The following is a 20211-nucleotide window of genomic DNA, read 5'->3' on the forward strand; positions in this document are numbered from 1 at the left end:
ATATATATGCATACAAGTAGTTAAGCTGTTTGAAAGTAATGATGAGATGCTGACGGAAGGGTACTCTAAGTATTTCATGACGACTGTGGCTGTTGCTGATTTCTGAGCTGACAGCATGTTGAAGTATATGTGCATGTATGCAGCCAGATTATTATTAAGAAATTAAGTGTATAACAGTTCGAATAAAAGTTGCAGAACACATATATTATAACAGTATAACAGTTCATATAGCATATAATGTTGTTAAACCATGAATATTTAACAACCATTACCACACAGTATTTCGTTTGCTCACAGCGACCATGAAAAGTGTTATAGATGTAAAAGTTCCAGTTCTGCCCAATTTTTAAACCTATTTAAAAAAAAAGCCCATAACGAATCGATGCGATTCATCTAAATCTTTCAACCGAAATCCTATAAAACGGGTAAGAAAGCTTTACATCTAATTCTTTTAAGAGAGCAATTTAAATTGGTCGACGAAAAGATGTCTCGATTTACGTTAAGCTTGGTAAGTTACATATTTTCCGTGCATTGATTGGATTTTAAATTTGAGGTTTCTACAGCTGATTTTTGTACTGATTGTTAACTCAGCTCTGTCGCAGCTGGCACAACGTTTTAAAGGAAACAATATTGAACTGGAGCCCACTGCTGATAACAAATACCATTTGATGTGGGTTTAATTTGTCGTATTTTTGATATTATACTTAATAAGGGATATGCTTACAGAATTCGTCATTCAGATGGAACTATGATTGAGTTGTTCGTGGAGAAGACTGATATCGGCAAGTTTGAAGTGAAGGGAAGACTCGAACAGGCAACATATATCCGATATGCGAAGCACGGAGTACGCACTGATTCTGCATCTTCAGCACGACTTGCTGATGATACCGCAGCCGATTTTGTTATGGAAAGGCCTATCTGAAAGGTTGCTCCACCTCAGCTTGGTAACCTAAGACCTAAGAAGTAGGCCAACTCTTAGTAGTCAAACTTTTTTATACCCTTGTAAGGAGTATAATAATTTTGTCGTGAAGTTTGCAACGAATTTATTTATATTGTATATTTATTATATACACATTTTTAGCACACATTAAATAAATAAATAAAATAGATAAATTGTTTTAGATTGTCTTCAACAAAAATTAAATTGTCTCTTGCTTAAGATGCTTAGGTTTTTGCAGTTTATCTATGACGAGATAAGTTTTGGTTTTGTTGCTTAAAATTACGAACTTTAACTAATCAATGTGGGTCGCTTGTACCTCGAGACAATAACAATAAATATCTAAATGGGGCGAACAGTTTTCTATTAAAGCCGTTCTTTTTGCATCTGACTGTGGCAACAACAATAACCAACTAATGAATAGCGAAGAAAGCCTGCCTATAAAAGGACGCTGTTTAGTATCTTGAACTTAATTGCCATGCTTGAGCTGTTAATGACCGCCACCGGACTGCCGCCAATTGCCAGCAGTTGTAGGTAAAAATAAAACTTAAGGAAAAAGCGGCTTCCGTTCCCAGCAACGGAGCACAGTCACCCAGTTGGGGCTCATATAGCGCCGTAGGGAGTATTTCCGGCGTAAAAGTCTGTGTCGTAAAAGAGTTCACTCGAGCTGAGCAACTTGAATAAGCCTTTGCATTAACAACGCTTTGGTCTCGTGCTCGTTAACTGGTACATATTTCTGTATATAACATATAGCACACATTCACTATTAACTTATATTATTTTAATCACCTCGAACTAATAGTTTTTTGATTACTTCACTCAAGTTTCAAATGCAAAAATTACCCATCTTTTTATACTGCTCTTTTTGATGTCTTTGTGGGTGGCTCTGTTGTCACACAATCTGACACTGAAGGTCACAAATTTGTATTATTGTTTCTTGGTTGTCTCTGAAATCAAAACTTGTTTTCGTCTTAATTTAAGATCTTTCGAATATGTTTTTAACTATAGAGATGAGTCGCTTGAAGTTGTCAATCTAGTTTACTGCCAGACACCGTGTGAGAAAGATCGAAAGATGTGTCAAAATTTACTAAATTCGGTAAGATGTATATTTGCAAAGTGTCAAAAGTCAAATGCTTGCTAATTTTCCCTTTATTTAGTTGATTCTTGTTCTACTTGTCAATTTGACGCTATCGGCAATAGTGCCACGTATTCAAAATAATGACGTTCAGCTCGAGCCAGTTGGTGACCACAAATATACTCTAAAGTATACATGACCAGTTTTTATCTATTATTTATTAATGTCTAATTTGCACATAGAATTAATGACTTTGGCGTTGTACGTGAGGAGACCGTTGAAGAGATCGCACCTGGAGAGTTTCTTGTGAAGGGCCAGCTCAATCAGCTGTATTTCCCCGAGTCCGGCAGACTGATTGTTACATATGAAGCCGGTCCTAATGGCTATGTGGCCAAGTACAGTTATATTAAGGAAGAAGGCGTGATGCTGCCTGCCGTGGGCCTCAGCGCCGATGCATTGAAAGCTGCTGCTGGCTAATATTGAGCTAACTATCTTTTTGAGACTTTTACATATTTTAAATAATATGTAATGTTAAAAGAAAATAAATCTGAAGATTTCCTTAATTGAGAACATCTTTCCTTTCTTTCGCCAAATGGCACTGCGATCATTTTGTATAATTTTGGTTGTTGAAGAGGCTCGCTTAATCGTTCATTTGACCAACACTTTCATTGCCATTTCCCGTTGCTTGACGGTGTTTTGGGCTTTGCTCTTCACAGTGCACAGACCACAGTCACTCGATAGTTTTACCAATGGCCGATCTGCGATGCAGTCCGCTTGTCTTCAGCACCCCAACTGTACTCCATGCACGCAATCAAGCGGCAAATCAACAATTTTCCATAGCAATAAAGCGAAACGGTTTGGCTTTGTGCGGGTGATTGACGTTTGTTGCATGCAACTGCTGTTGCAAAAACTTCAGTCAGTCAGTAGATTTGAAGTGGTCGCAACCGCAACATAAAAATACTTGCCAAATGGCCTCTCGGGCCGAACTTTCAACAGTCGGCGAGCCAAACAGCTAAACAACCAAACAACCAAACGGGCAAACAGGTGAAATGTTTGCTAAAAATCAACAGCTTTTCTTGGACTTTATAGTGTACCCTGCTTCACTGCACGCCCTCTGTCTCTTCCTCTTTCTCTCACCCCGATCCTGCTGCTGTGCGTGTCAATATGCGTGCAGCAAGTTTGCCTTGGCGTATTTTTGTGGGTGCCCCACACTTTAAATTTATTACAACTCGATTACTTGTATTTACCACATTTTTTCGCCAGTTGCCAGATATCGATCAGTGTGCCCCGTGGACCCCGTACCGCAAGCGACTGGGCTGCAAGCGACAATCCCAATGGTCTCGCATGGCCATCGATCGCCCACAACAAGGCTTCTCCTCTGGCTTTGGCTCTTGGCACTGCATGTAAATTAGCATATCATGCGCGTAATCTGGCCAACAGGAGGCTCCACTTCACATCCTGCTGTTGCGGCATGCGAAGGCGTCATCGGAATCGCATTCGCCGTCGCAGTCGCGGTCACGCAATGAGGCACAGCTGAAGTCGATGGCGAAGCCAAACACTGACCACTGTGTGGGCAGCTTCAGCTAAAGTTGCAATTGCAGCTTGCAGTTGGTCAGCCGTTGGTCTTTGTGCGTGCTGCACTTTTAGCTTAATGACATTTTATCTTTTGCAACGTCTGCCAAAATTACACATACGCAGCGTTACACTGCAAAGTGTTTTGTTATGCGAGCATAAAACTGCCAGAATTTTTGTTTTGTTTCTAGTTCAGCATTTTAATGCAATTGGCAGCGGAAATTGTGCACATTGCTTTTTATGACATTTTAATATGCACAAGTTTTTTGGGACCAAACAAAAACCTTTCGTCCTGTGACGAAAGTATGCAGCTCCTGCATACTTGTCTATGCATGTTGCTTGCCAAGTTTGCTTAATTTTTTATTTTTGTTAAGTTTTGACTGTTGACTGGTCAAAGAACCCAATACCAACATTAAGTCACACCATCAAAATGCATTTAATTCAGTTTTTATTGAGTTGACAAATCCAATTAGCAGCAAGTTTTAGCCATTTTAAAGGCAAACTCAACTGGCAGCCAAAACCAAACTCGACAGCCCAGGACCCCAAGCACTTGAAGACACACTCCACATGCTGGTCATATCCCAGGAGCGCCGTCGGCTCGCTATAACACTGGCCCGCAATATGCCATTAGAGCTCACGAACTTTAGCCCTGCTGCGGCGACTGCTGTTGCTGCTTCTGTGGTTTTATCCGCATCCGCATCCGCACGGGCGACACGTTGAAGCCGCATTGTTAACTGTTGACTTTTCTTAAACTTTTGCCAGTGTCTCCGGCACTTGGTAAAGCGGGCGGGCAGCGCATAAAAAATGTATACCAAATCCCTGCACTGCAGCTGCAGCATTACGTGGTTAGCGAATTTATTATGCAGTGGCTGTGGCAATGACTGTGGCACTGGGACTGGGATTGGCAGTGGCAGAGCGGCAGCAGACGACGCAGCCACAGCCACCAACGCAAGATTCATGTGTGGGCTGCCAAATAGTGCTACTGACTGAGAAACAATATCTGCTCCTCTCAGATGCTTCATCAACTAATTGACTTTTAACAAACAAATCGTGCAAGAAATCATATTGAACCAGGCGCTATTCATTAGCTGTAAAGCTGTGAGACGCTTAAGTGCACTTGAAAATGTTTTCACAGAAGCCAAAGGAGTTAAGAGAAAACCTGCAGGTGACTGCTAGATACTCTGCTCCCAACTAGTAATGTAGTTTTAATGAAGCAGAATGCTTTACTTACATAAGATTCCATAATTGTTTACTTTAAGACACTACATGCTTCTAACAAATATAATAAATAAGTTAAAGCAATTGATGCAGCTAATATGACTTGAAATCAAAAGAGAAATAAGGAAAAAATAAACCTTAAAGAATGCAAACATACACGGACTACGGACTTGACTTCGACTTGGTCCTGGACTGACTTGAACGCACTTGCTTAAAAATTCTATTTCTTAAACGTGCTCACAGCGTCGTCCGTGGCATCCCAGTGCCTGGCAGTGACTACGGCTCCTGGCCGGCTGCGGACTACATCTATACATATGCAACTATATGTGTGTATATGTATATATGTATGGATGTGTACGACATGTACGTAAGCAGTTGGCCTCAGTCTGGTTTTAGAGCCTGGCACTGTGTCTTGGCTGCCGCTGTGCAAATTTAAGTGTTTTGTACGTGCGCCAACAGCAATTGGCAAATTCAAAGGCGTGTTAGCATGCCATCAGCAGCCGAATGGGGCAGCGGAGTCAGAGCAGGCAGAGGTGCTCAATGGGTAGCAGTCGAGTTGAGTCTCCGGGCGGGCTGCATACCCAGGAGGGTGTTTGCGGGCGAATTATCCTTTCAATTTGACTTGGCATATGTGTGCAGCTCCAATTGCTCGTGTGTGTATGTTCGTGTGTGTATGCTCGTATGTGTGTGTGTGTGTGTGTGTGAGTGTGTGTGTGTATGTGCGGGGCAAAATCGCATTTTAAATTTGAAATGTCTTAAGATTTTCTTTTGCCAATTCTCATGTCCTATACCATATTGACGTATGTCTTGCGCCCAGTTCCGTTTGCTGCTACTTTGGTATGCGCTGAGGCAAATATCGCAATTGATTTATATTGAAAAGTCTTAGCCCCGTTGCCGACTCTGTGTCTTGGCCACTTCCTGGGCTGTAGCAGCAGTTCGCAGTTTGTGGCTGTGACTGTGGCTTTTAGCTATGGCTTGAAGCTTAGATAGAGCGGAAGTCACATCAATTGGCCTGGCCTGAAATGGGTCGAGTGCTGTGTAGGAGCTAACATGTCTGCAGCATCTACTAATGCCACAAATTGCGGCAAACGAGTTCTACAACAGCAAAAAACAAAAAGCAACGGTGTCTGCAGCATTTAATGATGATTTCATGTAGGTGCCGCCAATAAACTCAATGCTTAAATATTACATTATTATGCATTATGCTACAGCCGCGACGATTCTACGCAGCGACTCGCTTATTTGATTCATAATTAGTTGGCCGGCGCTGCAGCTGCGACAACAGGTTGCACGTTGCAATCGACGCATAGCTGACGCATCAGCCAGTCCCAGACAACTGACGCGTCAATTGGCTAAACGTTTTATGGCCGCAAAGTACCGTTCAAATGTGAATGTGACTGTGAATGAGCCCTGCAGGCTACAATCAAACATTGCACAGTTGGCAACTTTTTGCAAAATGCAAATACATTTTGGCTACAGCTTTCACGTTGACTCTGATGGATGGCTTAATGGAATCGACGCAACTGAAGATGGCTTGCGGCATCGCGCATACTTCGGACTGTAATAAATAAAGTCAATGTTTCTTCAAAATTGAGACGATTCTCAGAAGAAATGATTGTTTTTTAATCATGACCTCTAGATTAATACTGCATATAACTAGAGAAACATGATGAAAGTCATATGTGGTTAAAAACATTCCATTGACAGAGCTTTGTTAAGCTGAATCTAATAAAAGCGAGTTCTTCTCATTGTTTGGATTGGATTTAAGAAGTCATATTTGTTATATGGAGAAGTTCATATTGCTGATAATAGTTCTCAGTATGACTTTATGTCACTACTCAACTGTTGCTCTGTAATTTCACGACATCAAGTCCTGATCACGTTGATTATGAAATTAAATGCTTGCCCAGCCCTATTGCCAACGCCACAAATTGATATCCAAAACTAATGGACACGCAATGGTCGCGGCCAAGAGGCGTACGCCAGATTGGGCACGTTGTAGAAGTCGGCAAAGAAATTGGTGTTCATAATTCATGGTAGTGATGCCTGCTGGTGGTCGCTACGGTGTAGCGTCCAGGCAAGTGCATAGCTTATAGTTATAGGTAACTCCATGTTGCATGCAATTATCCAGTGGAACACCTTCACTCGACTGCCACGATAGCACACGAGGCCAATTGCGACTGGCCGTAAAAGGCGTGCTGTAAGTCGAGTAGGCACTGTACGAAGTGCGGCATATGTAGCTATTATTTGATTTTAATTTAATTGAAACATTTTTAGCTGCGTTGAGGCGACAACCCGATTGAAGTGCCCGCTGTTGCAGTCGCTGTCGATGCGATCGATTTGCATGCCGTTGGCGGAGATGCCGTTGCTGCTGCTGCGTTTGCGACTCCATCTCCAACTCCATGTTGCGATGCTTGTCGCTTGTCACATTGACAGACGCTGTGTCACCCGTTGCCCCCCACTCTCTCTCTCTCTCTCTCTCTCTGTCTTTCCTCACTGCTGACTGACAAACTACAACGCAGACGCGTCTGCATCTTTGGTTTTGTTTAATTTTTTACTTAATTAAATTTGAATTTGTAATTTGCGCGGCGCTCAACTATTTCGAAGTCGACGCCTGCAAAATAAATCTGCAAGCCATATGAGCTATGTTGTGCCTGTTGCTGCTTTTGTTTTTGTTGTTGTTGTTGTTGTTTGTAGTCGTTGCAGGCCATTGCCATGCTCTTGCCATGTTGCTTAGCATTGAAAATGATGTACAAGTTGCTGTTGCATTGCTGTTGTTGATGCGTTGGTGTGGCGACCAGACCAACGCCTGGCCGAACCTCGCGGTCCCCGTCTTCGCCTTGCCAGTATGTCTGTCTGTCTGTCTGACTCTGACTGACTGTGCCTGTGTGTCTGTGCACTTGCACCAAAACACTCCCACCCAGAGGGGGCATGGCTGCAGTTGCTGCAGTCAGCGCACCATAAGATTTATCACATTGTTCCACAGATTGTCTGCAGATTTTATATATACATACATATATACTATCTGGTTGAGGATGAGACTGCAATGCACCCGCGCCTACCACAACATTGTAATACCAAAACAGTCAGCGAGAGCTAAGCGAGTGTACCAGTGACGAGGGTGGTTCAATAAATTTATCAAATATGCTTATTATAAAGTAATAATTTTGATCTAATACGTAATGCTGGCAACTGTTTCACAGAAAATAATTAAGTTGATGTATAGGCATATTTTAATAGAAAATGTATCCAAATTAAAATTTTGTTTAAATTGATGTTTATTGACAATTGCTTAATTCACAAATATTTCAAGTTGCCTTCTCTCGAACTATAAGTGCAGATCAGATCAGTGATCTGTAAGTCTGTTGAACTTCAGTGCAAATTGCATATTCGTGAACGGCAAAAACTATTTGGTGTCTTTTCAGTCTGTCTGCCAGATTACTGCATACGCGTCTGCAATTGCAATTGCAATGAGCTTGATATGCATTTTCAAAAATCGCCCCAAACAGATGTCGCATAAAAGGAGTAGTCTGTGTTGTTGTCGCTAGTTTGTCGCCCTCGTCGCCACATTGGTCCAAGTCCAATTTTGCAGATGCGCTGTTTGTGGGGGAGTTTTGCAGTTGCTGCGCCTGTGTCTGGGCAGCGATTTCCTTGTTGCATGTTGCATGTTGCACATTGCATGAGATTGCGTAAATTTCCAAGTAAAAAGATTTGCTCTATGTATTAATAGCAACGAGTTTTTGGCTTATGCAGTCTGCGTTCTGTTAACCAAGCATAAGCTGTAACAAATTTTATGTTTCAATCAGACAAATTGTTCTTGCTGGTTGTCTTGAGAGGTGGTGGCTCAGGTAGCTATCCAACTCGCCTGGTGGTCGATGCTCGATGCCACATCAAATCAAATATTTTAATGTGCTGCCAATCGAATTGATTTTCTTTCGAACTCAATTTCCAGCCGCACACACACACGCACACACATACACACGCACACGAACACACACAGTCGAATTATAATAATAATAAAAATCATTTAGTTTCAATAATTCGAAAGTTGCTTTCGAACTGTTGTCTTAATGAAAGGTCTTAGGCTAAGCCGCGTGGCTTATCGCTTGGATGCGGCAGTGGGCCTATGCTTCTGGCACCCACTGTGCGCTCACAGTTAGCCATACAAGTCTAAGTCTGCCTCACCAATTCAAGTTAATTACTTTTCACTGCACTTGACTTTGGTCACACGCTCAATCTGCCACGACCACGACGACGACATCGCTAGCTGCCCGTGGCTTTTCTCACTAGGGAAATCTGCCAACCAGGAAACACACAAAGACACTGAGATACTGTACACAGATCCCAGCTTGCTGAGTGGCAGCAGCAGCAGCCGCATGTTAATTTTCCGCATGCTAAACTTTTAGCACAGTAGCAAATGCAATGCCAGCGACGCGGGTGCCGGTCACTAGACGTGGATGTGGACACGGATGCTGAATGCTGGATGCTCTGGTCAGTGGTTAGTGGTCAGTGGTGTTGTTTGTATGTTTGCTGCTAGTTGGTTTCTGTTAGTGGCCATTGGACGTGCCTAAATCGCCACTAAATTGTTATCTATGAGTGCGGCGTGTGCGCTGGCATTTGGCAATGCCTCCGCTTTGGCATCTACTCAGTCGGGTAATTAAAAACACATTCAATGTGCGCAAAATCACTGGCCAGCGTGGCCAAAAGCTTGGTCAGCAGCGGTAGATGCCAGCAATTTCCATTAGGGCTCTCTGGACCAGGCCAGACCAGGCCAGACCAGACCAGACCAGATCCGACCCGACTACCCCGGACCGGACTGGCCCATTAACTCTCGTTGTTTGACACATAATTCCATAACTCGCTGCCAGCTCGCGGCCAGCGTTCAGCGGTTTATCTGCTCTGCCCACCTCGTGCAATTATTCGCTTTTTGGCAGTGCAAACAATTTCGATTTATCGACGGAGCTCACGCGGCGCATGCGTACCAGCCCAGAATCGAGTCTCAGAGTCTCTGACCACGATGGTGGCCCCAGTCTGGGCAACGGCTCTGTGTATGTGTGGGTCGTGAAGTTTTGATTGTAATTGCATTGCATTACATATTTGTATTATGCCTCAAGGTCGTGTCACTGCTGTTGCGGTATGCCGATCAATATGCAATATTGGACAATTTTTATGTAAAAATAATCAATTGCATATTTGTTTTATTGACTTTATTGGCGTAACCAGGCCCTGGGCAGCAGTCATAAGATACATGGCTGTGATATGCTTATAAAAGTGACAACTCTGAGCGATAGATAGTTTGTGGTATACACGGCCAGTATACAAAAAAATATGACAAGCAAAAAGTTATTAGCCAGGAAAAAAACCATTTAGAAATTCTTTACTGTCAGCTGATGCATAAAAGAATTAGAACACTTAAATAATTAAGAGGACTTGATTGAGGACAAATCTTTTCACATTGGTGGACAAATTTAATATATTAATGCATTTATTATTATTATCACTTTTACAAACTAGTTTCTGTCCATCTTTTTGGCTTTGCATGACTTTTTAAACAAACATTTCAGTTTTCTATTGAAATATAACACCCATCCCTAAACCCATGTCAAGACCATAATTACCATAGCATTTTTCCAAGCGCTGTCACTCAACTGAACAAAATTACAAGCTGCAACTGACGGTTTTCATTTTAGCAAACAAAAAGCAAAGGCTTTTAGCACTGACGTCGCTACGTGTCGGACCAAAGCCCTACAAAATGAAGTGTTTTATGACATATTTAACTATCATTATGCACATTATCCACTTAGCGCAAATTGCCGCCCCCTGCGACTAGCGCCAAATATATTAACAATGAAAGCAAACTTAAAAAAAAAAGTAATCTAGTACAAAGAACGACAACGGCATAAAAAATGTGGCAGCACATAAATAAAAATTTAATTTTCAGCCTTTTTTTTTGCAGCACGCGATGACGCGACCGCATCGCCAAAGTCTCCAACTCATTTCACTCCGTCTGTAATTATGTAGAGTAGACAGAAAAGAAAAAAATAAAATAAAAATAAAATTGCCAAAATATATTTAAGAGCGGCGCAGGGGGTTTTATTTTATTTATATGGCCCGTCTGGCTTTTGTTTGTCTGCAGCAAGCCACCCGGACTTTCTTTGGCCTTAGCGAAATTTGGTGGAACGTCCAAAGGCTTTAAGCTAAGCGCCCAATTTGCTTAGACCATACGACGTATGTGTAATCTACACTGCCCGTTTGACAGCCACCAATAGGTAACTTCATTAGGCGCACAAATTAAGCGATAAAACTGTAAGAAATTCATTAAGCAAATTCTCACACCAAAAACAACAGAAACCGCCGTCGCAGAAGCCCCCCAACTTGGCGAAAGGTGTTTAAAGAAAATGCCTAAGAAAATATAAATAGGCAAGTCAATGCTCTTATGTACTCTCCAAAAAATCGGGAAATATGTTTTTTTACTTTTTAATTTAGCTGCAATAAAAGAGTGAGCTTCAGTAAATATAAAGAAAATATTTATAACTAAGCATGATTGTGCTCTAACTGAAGAGTTTTTCTGTATTATATTTAATAAAGCTGGCCATTAATCTAAAGGTAATGCTGAATAAAATAAATACGAATCGGGAAATTAGTATTAAGCCTTAATTCTAATTAAATGACATTCACAAAAATTTCAAGAGCATGCACAAACCTAAGATTCAAGTCTGTGTGAGCCCGATCAGAAAAGAAGGGTATACAGAAAATGGAAAGGCAATGGCACAAGCAATTGCCAAAAAGTTGCGCATGCGCAGGCGAGATTGAGATTCGATTCGATTGGAATTGGGGATTGTTGGGCCATTCAACTGGTTGGCTGGCTGTCTTGGCTGCGTTGCTTGGCCGTGTGAACGGTCGCTTTGTATGTTAACTACACGCATGTAAAATGTACTTTCGATAACAATCTCTCAGCCGCAGTCGTAGTCGCAGTCGCAGTCGCAGCCGTTGTTGCAGTTGCAGTTGGCGTCGCTGTTGGCGTCTCAGTCAGCGGCATAGGCAAAGTCGATTCGGGCTCTTTCATGGTTGCCATTAATTAATTGAGCGTGCACTCACCTGTGCCACTTCCTTGCTGCGTCCCGTTGCCCGATCAGGCTTTTGTTTGCTTTTGGGCAATCTACAGAGCTGATCTCTTGAGGCGTTGCAGTTGCAGTGGCAGCTACTGAGCGTGAGGCGTTGCACCATCAGCATCTAATGCATCGTCGATTGGTCGCTAATCCATTTAATTATTATTTATATCAAGATTGTGGCAAGAGAGAAGCAACAACAAAGAGCATCTCCATCGACGAGCTGGCAAATTTCAGTAAATGTTCCAACGCCACCTTCGCCGCCGTTGCCGCCGCCGCTTTGTCTGTTCTAGCTAACTGCAAAAGCAATGACGACGTCGACACTCACAACGATGCTGACTGCGGCTGCTGCGGCAACTGCGACTGTAAGGCAAAAAGTGCGCCGAGAAATGCAATTAAAGTCATTTGCTGTTGTTTGCTGGCGACATAAAATGCCGCTGCAGCGCCCCTCTGTCTTCAGCTGTTGCTGCGGCGTCGGCGGCGTCGCCACTTTTTGCATGCCACAAAGTTTTGTGCGCCTTTTTTATGCCCATGCGGTGGCATTGCCGCCGCCGCTAAGAGAATGAACAGTGCGAATGTGATTGGAACAGGATGCCAAGTTGCCAGAAACAAAAAACCAAGCGTCGGTCGTTCAGTTGGTCGGTGGTCGTTCGGTGGCTGTTAAAAACCTCCTACTTTTCCTGCATTTCCGCTCATAATGATCATGATGATTGCATGCGTGGCTGATGGGATTTGAATGTTGTCCGTTGTTAGTTTGCCAGTTGCGGCCGCCTCTCACAACTCTTATGTGTGTGTGTCTCTGTGTGTGTATGTACATATGTGTAATTTGCACCAGCATCGTGGGAGCGCACCTTTCCTTTATGACTTGAACTTGAACACTTTGTTTGACCGCAGGCTGCGGCTACCGAGCTGACCGAACCCAAGACCGAAAATCTCCAGACCAAAACCGAGATCTAAACATGGACAGAGGCTGCTGCTGCACCTGTTACCCAACTGGGCCATAAGTTAACCAGTTGATTTTGCTTGATAAGCGTGCAGCAACAGCCAACAGCTCGTAAACTGTAAAGTTTTGTCTAATAAATTTAACGCTTGCACTTAGTAAATTTCGTGGCTCGCATTATTTTGAGCACTTCATCATCAAATGCAGCGCAAAGTTGGCTCTTTTTTATGCGCAATTTACTTTGGCCAAAAGTCGCATAAATCGTGGCCAGAGTCATGGCAAGCAACAGGGGCCAGCCCAAGAGCATCAGCAGCTAAGGTAAAATGCTGCCCACAATCCGCACACCGAACACTTAAGTGCCATAAAAGAGATTTTTATTATGTCTTGCCCGCTCAGCAGAGACCCAAAGCAAAAGTTCTTCTTTTTATTTTTTACTCTTCTCCCATTGTTGATATTTCAACTTTCGTTTTGCGTATTATGAAATGGCAATTGAGCCATCTGTTTAAAATACACAAAAATTTAATATATTAATAAATTTTACTGAATTGGTTTTTGCCATAGAAATTGGGAGTACATTCAATTAAGCTACTTTAAGAAGTGAAATGGAGATTTTGGCATTGTCAAATACGACAACGTTACTAAAGTTATCATTGCTTAAATATGTATATGCGTTATATAAGTAAGGAAGTAACTGTACTAATATTAGTTGACTTCCTTTTTTTTATTTGTTACAGAAAGAGTATGCCGATTTCGGTCTGCTCATTCAATGTTTTTTCTCTCTTTATACCAGTTGCTGCTCTGTTACAAATGTGTGGCACACTGAAGATGTTTGTTGCCTTACTCTGACTCCCGCACCCGTTTTGGACTGTCTCATCATGACTCCGGCTGCTGTTTACTTGTTACTGACTGTTGAATCTCTTCGCTGTCTGTTCTCTAGTTGAGCAGAGCTTATGCAAATTGTGTGCTTATTGCCCAGCCATGTGGGTGCCATCCAGTCATCCACTCAGTCAGTCAGTCATCCGGGGACGATAGACTTGTTGCTTTTGTTGACATTTCAACAGGCAGAAAGCGACTTGCTTTGCTGCTTTTTTTTGAGACAGGCCCAATAGGCTTGGCAGCAGTCATTAAAGCTTTGGCAGAAATACAGTTTTGAGTTAAGTGCAGCTCCAACTGTTGCTCATCTGCTTTCCGTTAGCAACTAGTTTGTTCGCCTCATATTTTCCCAATAACCAAGAAGATATTGAGACTAGGCATAGCCATCATCCTTTTGCCAACTGAGTGGTGTCCGTAGAGAAGACTTTGGCAGCAGTTATTTAAACATTTTTTTTTACTAACTTTGCTGCAGAAAAGAATATATGTATATTATCAGCTAAGGATATTTAACTTGCATCACTTTCTTATTAAGATATGTCTGATTATAAAAAAGATTTGTATAATCAAATCAAGTGTTTAATTTAATAAACCTTGTTATAGTTCAAATAACAGATTTTACTCCTTAACGCTGACTATCAACATCAAATGCTGCTTATTCATTAGAGTTCATTAGTTGCAATCAAACTGGGCAAATGGACAAGAAACAATTATCACGGCTACGCCTGCCCAGCAAAACGCCCGCCTGCTCAGTGGCACGATTGTTGCCAACCAAATGCAACCACAGTTGCCAGCACTGTAAGCAGTGAGAGACACCAATAGACACCAGGCCGACAATCAGTTGACCTTCGACGGCTCTTGTGACGCCCGCCCATAGACAACAGCCGAGTCAAGCCAGACCCCAACTCGACGACGAAGTGAAGTCGAGTTGGCCAACAAAGTAACAAGCTGGCCAGGCCAGTCTCAGTCTCAGTCTTCGTCTCCGTCTCCGTCCCAAGCTCCCCCATTTGACGTTGGTTGCCTCTGCGTCTTCAAGTCTATTGCAATCTTAGACTCGAGTCTTGGACTGATCTCAGCTGCGCCTGCGTCGCTTTCAATGGCGTTATTTATGTTTATTACCTCTAAGGTCGTTCGTTACTCGATGCAGGCCGACTTGTTGTTGCTGGTGTTGTTTGGCTTGTAGCACTTGTTGTTGTTGCTGTCGCCGCTGTTGATACTATTTTGTACGCAGATATCAGTAAATTTAGATTTAAAGTGAATGCGCGCGTTGAGTGTCAAATGCGCCAAGTGTCAAGAGACAAGTTGTTGCAGTTGTTGTTTTTGTTGTTGCAGGACATATTACATAGCTTGAGTGACTGCCCAACCAGCCAGCACCTGTAGCTGTTTGCTGTTTGCTTGTTGCCTGCACCAGTTACAGTTACAGTTATAAAGCGTTGCAGCTCCATGTTCAACCTGTTGCCCATATAAGTCGAGAGCATAAATTTCCAATTGTTGCCCGCCCGCTTATGAAGACATTCAATAAGCACACACGCATATACATTATTTACGAGTCTGTCCCGAATAAACGAATAAACGAAGCACTGCCAAACACTGCGAAACGCACAGATTTTTGTGCTAATTTTATCACTTTGTGTGTCGCTCTGCCGTCACGAATTCTGACAGCACATAAATACTTATAATTTATTAATACGGTAAATGCTGCATGCAATAATTTCATGGCGACAAAGGCAACCATGGCAACAAGTGTCCACAGGTCGCAATTTGAAGTTCAGCTCCCAGTTGGGAGCTATTCGGCGGTGCCAATGACAGCATTTATACCCTATCCTGGAGCAAAATAAAAAAAAAAACTATCATAAACATTTCTTTTATTATAAGCTTGCTTAAACCTCTAGGTGATCTTTCAAATATTAAATTTCATAAGTTCTCTGAAAATATCGATACGACAAATATTCATCTGGTTTGAATAAGCCACTTTGTGAGAAGTGTATAAAAAAGTGAATTTAACTTTAACTTTAACTGGAGCACACGCAGCTTCAAAGACTGTGTATAAATAATAATTTCATCATTGTACGGCTGGGATGATTTATTTGGCTGACCGTAAAAGGATTGGCTTTCGGTTTTGACCAGCACCCTGTTTCCAGCTGCTGTGCAGTTGCCCCGCATTGCTCTTGCTCTCTGCTGGTTGTCATAAGTGTGAGCGATTTATTGTCAGTGCTCCTGGAACACTATGAACTGGCAACAATTGCACTTTACTTTTCCCAATTGCTAATTCAATTTTGGGCCTGTCTTGGCAGTCTCTGTCACTTTGCGCTGTCACTTATCCAAAACGGAAAAAATAGAAAACGAAGGGAAGAAGCTGTTGGGTGTCATTGATTCTGGCTGCCTGGCAGCAACGCCTTCAAACTTTGGCCCAAGATAAAAGGAAGAAAAAACCTTTGGCGAAATATTTATAGCAATAATTTATTGTAGTTTGGAATTTATTGTCTACGACACGTTTCAATTGTTCGTCTGCTGTTAGAGAATTGAGAATTGTTGCGGCACTTAGCGAGGATGTTGCTGGCGGCGACGGCGGCGGCAACTGCAGCACCATTTGACACATGTGAGATTTATCGCCGGCTCTCGAATGCATTTCTAAGATGCCTGAGTTGGCAGCTAATGGAATCTTAATTTAGCAGTGCCAAAATAAAGCCAGCCACATCAGCAGCAACATCAACAGCGCAAGAGGCAGCAGCAGTAACCACTACAACAGCAGCAACACATTCGCAAATTCCATGCCAGTTGGCACCCTCAAAGCAATTGAAGCTAGCCGAACAGTTCGTTCGACTTGTAAATTGAATTAAAATGATTCGCGACGAACTGAAAGGGTTGCCAGGTTAGCTGCTGCTGCACGGCAGCAACATGTTGCCTGCTCTTACAACTTTTGATTGCTACTGTTTGCAGGTGCATTCGTGGCAATGAAATTAACGTCGACAGCAGCATAATTATAATTTAAATGTGCAGCCTTTAGCCTTAAATGGGGCAGCCTCAATGTCAAGTTGCGAGCAGTTAATTGTTGAGTGTCTCAGCAATTTGAGTAAATTGCTGTCGTGGAGTGCGCAACTGCAGAAACCACCCTCGTTGCATGGCTAGTATCAGCTGCATTATGCATGCTGATTGAGCAACATTTTTGCGCAACCCACTGAGAAAACAGCGCCTATCGACAGACAATCAACTACAGCAGCAACTGCAACCACATCCTTTCCACCTCCGCGTCCGTTATGCAGTTCACTTCCTGTCCAGCACAGCAGCCAAGGCACAATCTTTCATTCATGAAATTTGTTGCCGTTGTCATTGTTTGTGTTGCAAATCAAATGCCCGGCGGCATCAGCATGCAGCAACAGTTGCCATTGTGGTCGCATAAATTGTTGTTGCTGCTGCTGCTGTTGCTTCTGGCGGGGATTGTTGCCACCGTTCACTGTTCCACTTTGGCAGCAGCAGCAAATCTGAAACTCTTGCTGTTTGCTGCTTCGTTTTTGGCTCAGTTATTTTAACGAATTTATTTGCAGCGCTTTCATGGTCAGCGCAACAATTTAATGTAATTTAAATGACGTGCCCAGTACACATACGCAAAGGACAGGTGCAGATTCTGAAGAGTCTCTTCAGTCGGCTGTCTACAGAATGCCGTCTGCAGTCCGCAGTCCGCAGTCTTCTGCCTACAGTGGGAGTATGCAGGCTGTTCGCATTTTTCTGCTCGCCAGCGGCGGCTGCGAGCGGCGGCTCCTTTGTGGCGACATTGATGACAACAACGACGTCCACAACGGACGACGACAGGCAATGTCGCTATCAAGTTTTTGGGCGAGCGGACACATTTTAATGATGAGTCGGACGACTCTGGAATTGGGCTTGTTGCTTTGCTGTTGCTGTCGTTGCCATTGCAGTTGTTGCTGTTGCTGTTGCTGCTGTCTCTCCTACGGCTGTTGGAGGCGACAGTTGCTGCTGCTACAAGGGAAATGCTAATTTGCGTATGTCGCTCTTTTGCTGTGCCGGTTGTCTTATGTTTGTTTTTTTCTTTAAACTTTCAAGGGTATTACGGCTGGGTAATAGAGCCAACTTTCTCAAGCTATTAAGTTCTTACAAATCTCTGATTCAAAACACTTGTTAATACAAGCTTTAGCTCTTATTCATAGTTATAGTCTTAAATATTGTTAAAATATCGCAAGCAGATACATTTAATCCAATTAAATGACTTAATAAATTGGGCCTGAAACACATCGATACTTATAGAAAAGTCAAATTCAACATTTGTTGTGGTTAAAAGGGTATTACAAGTTCGTTGCTTCATTGACAGATCTCTCTTGTCATTCTCGTTGGTTTGAATCAGTCATTCAGTTGGCTAAATTGAGTCGCCGTCCGGATCGTTGTCTCCGCTATTGTCGCTCTTTCTCCTTCTGCTCTTTGTTTCGTATCAATTTAAAGTTTCGCTTTGGTCCATTTGCGTGGGTCGATTGCCCGACTGTTCGATTGTGCGATGCCTTAATGCTTATTAATAGGGCTTATTAGTCGTCTGGTTAAGCAGGTGCAAAGGTAGTTAATTAGTTTCGGATTAACTAGCAATCAGTGGGACATTTCCAAATTGACCATAACAAATCGACGTGTGAAAGTTCATAAGCGGCCAAAAACCAAACATTTCCCATATACTGCCAGATACAGCTACATATGAAGTGTCAGTTTCTTTTTTTTTAGGTTGTGTTGTTCAAGAATCAAATCAGGCAAACGATTGTCACAAATTATGCACAATCAATGCATCAATTAAAGCATCCAAATTTAAGCAAAAGGGTAGCATGAATAACAATTGATTTCAATTTGCAATCAAATTGAAATGAAATCAATGACAAAACAAAAATGATAAGAGCGACAACTTACACCCGCATACATGTCGAGGCGGCATGGTTGCTGTTCGTTTAATTGATGTTACTGTTGTCGCTGTCGTGCTAGTTGTTATTGGATCGTTGTCGAATCAACCCACACGGTATGAGTGAGGGTGTGAGAGGCAGCTTTTGGCTATTGCGTGACGGTGGTTGTTAGAACAGCGGCTGCCAGCTGCCAGCTGCCGATTTATTTCACTTTCGAGCTGCCATTGTCGCTTGTGTTACTGCTGTTGTTGCATTGCCTTTGGGGAAACAATAAAATAAAGTGGCAAACAGTCAACAGCAGCAATAACAGCAACGTCATCATCAGCAACATCATGATGGTGTGAAAACTTTTTCAATTGACTCATGCGGCAATTGTGTCAATTTGTCAGGCATTGATTTTGATATCGGCTTCGATTTGTGTGATTCGCATTGGGCAATGTGTGGGCAGCAATCATTAGAGTTTATGATGATATGCGGGCGGTCACCCCTTCGTTCAATCACTCAACAACAGCAACAACAGCAACAACAGTAACAACAACAAAACAACAAGAGCAACCCCTTGTCATGTCTTGACCACGCTCAATTTCCATTTTATGCGCTCGCTGTGCAATTAAGTGATTTATCATTTGGAGTTGGTGCTGGAGCTGTAGTTGGAGTTGGAGCTGAAACTGCGGCCAATAGCCAACTTAATTTTAGCGGCAATCAAGCAATAACAAGCTGCAACATGCCGTGTTGCACGATTGCCTTTGACTCGAAGTGGCTTGGCCGCGGCTCTGACGATGCTTCGTTGCAACAGCAACAGTAACATCAACTGATATCGATAGCTTTGCCTTTGCCTCAAATGCTGATTGCATCTGTTGCAGCAACAAAATTACAAGCAACAACAACAACACCATCTAAATTGAATTTGAGAAAAGCCTCGCAAGCGGCGTCTGCTGCAACTTCAGCTGCTTCGACTTCAGTTTCAAGTGCGGACATTGCTGCCACGGCGGCGTTTGCAACGGTGTTGGCGGTGTTGGCGGCGGCAGCTACGTGCCGCAATCAGCAACACCTACAAAAATGCCAAATAATATCGCTGCGTGCGCATCAATTGCCAGCAGCCCACCTACTCCCCCTACACTACCTCTTCCATATGCTGCTCCCCTGAACCTTTCGACAAGCTTAAGCACATGCATTAAATAATTTTACACTTTGTTTGCCATCTCCGTGAATGCAAATGCGATAATCACCAAACGTTTGGCAGCTAACGAGACGCAAACGATGTGGCAGCCGTTGCGCATTGGATCGCAAGGGATGAAGGGGAAACGGGAATTGCAAGGCCAGTGATAAGGCTCCTTTTAGGGTATTGAGTGCCTGCCCTCGACAAGCGGTCTTTGTCACCAGCATGTACCGCCGGAGATCTTAGATCTAAGCCAGCGACGGACTGGAACTATGTGGCTGGTGTTGCTGTTGCTGCACTCGCGGCACGAGCAACAAATTGCCCATTTTGCTGGTCGCGTACGTGCCGCAATTTCAAATGACATTTTCATTAGCAATTCGTTTTGAAAATTGCATCAAGTCCACCAGTCATCGGGATTCATGTGCATTGCCAACTCTGC

The 20211-nt window shown here is 42.9% G+C and overlaps 2 protein-coding genes across 2 annotated transcripts; both read left to right on the forward strand.

The window, feature by feature from the left end:
- The first annotated feature begins 450 nt into the window (after nucleotides 1-450).
- On the forward strand, nucleotides 451-1110 carry LOC116805756. Its single transcript, XM_032739761.1, has 3 exons — nucleotides 451-508; nucleotides 564-670; nucleotides 727-1110. The coding sequence occupies exons 1-3, from the start codon at nucleotides 485-487 to the stop codon at nucleotides 920-922; spliced, it is 327 nt and encodes a 108-aa protein (XP_032595652.1). The 5' UTR covers nucleotides 451-484; the 3' UTR covers nucleotides 923-1110.
- Nucleotides 1111-2009: 899 nt separating this feature from the next.
- On the forward strand, nucleotides 2010-2495 carry LOC6557904. The gene is made up of 3 exons (XM_032743284.1): nucleotides 2010-2033; nucleotides 2095-2201; nucleotides 2255-2495. The coding sequence occupies exons 1-3, from the start codon at nucleotides 2010-2012 to the stop codon at nucleotides 2487-2489; spliced, it is 366 nt and encodes a 121-aa protein (XP_032599175.1). The 3' UTR covers nucleotides 2490-2495.
- Nucleotides 2496-20211: the final 17716 nt, after the last annotated feature.

The sequence above is a fragment of the Drosophila grimshawi genome, unplaced genomic scaffold (genome assembly GCF_018153295.1).
Source record: "Drosophila grimshawi isolate 15287-2541.00 unplaced genomic scaffold, ASM1815329v1 contig_44, whole genome shotgun sequence".
Taxonomy (NCBI): domain Eukaryota; kingdom Metazoa; phylum Arthropoda; class Insecta; order Diptera; family Drosophilidae; genus Drosophila; species Drosophila grimshawi.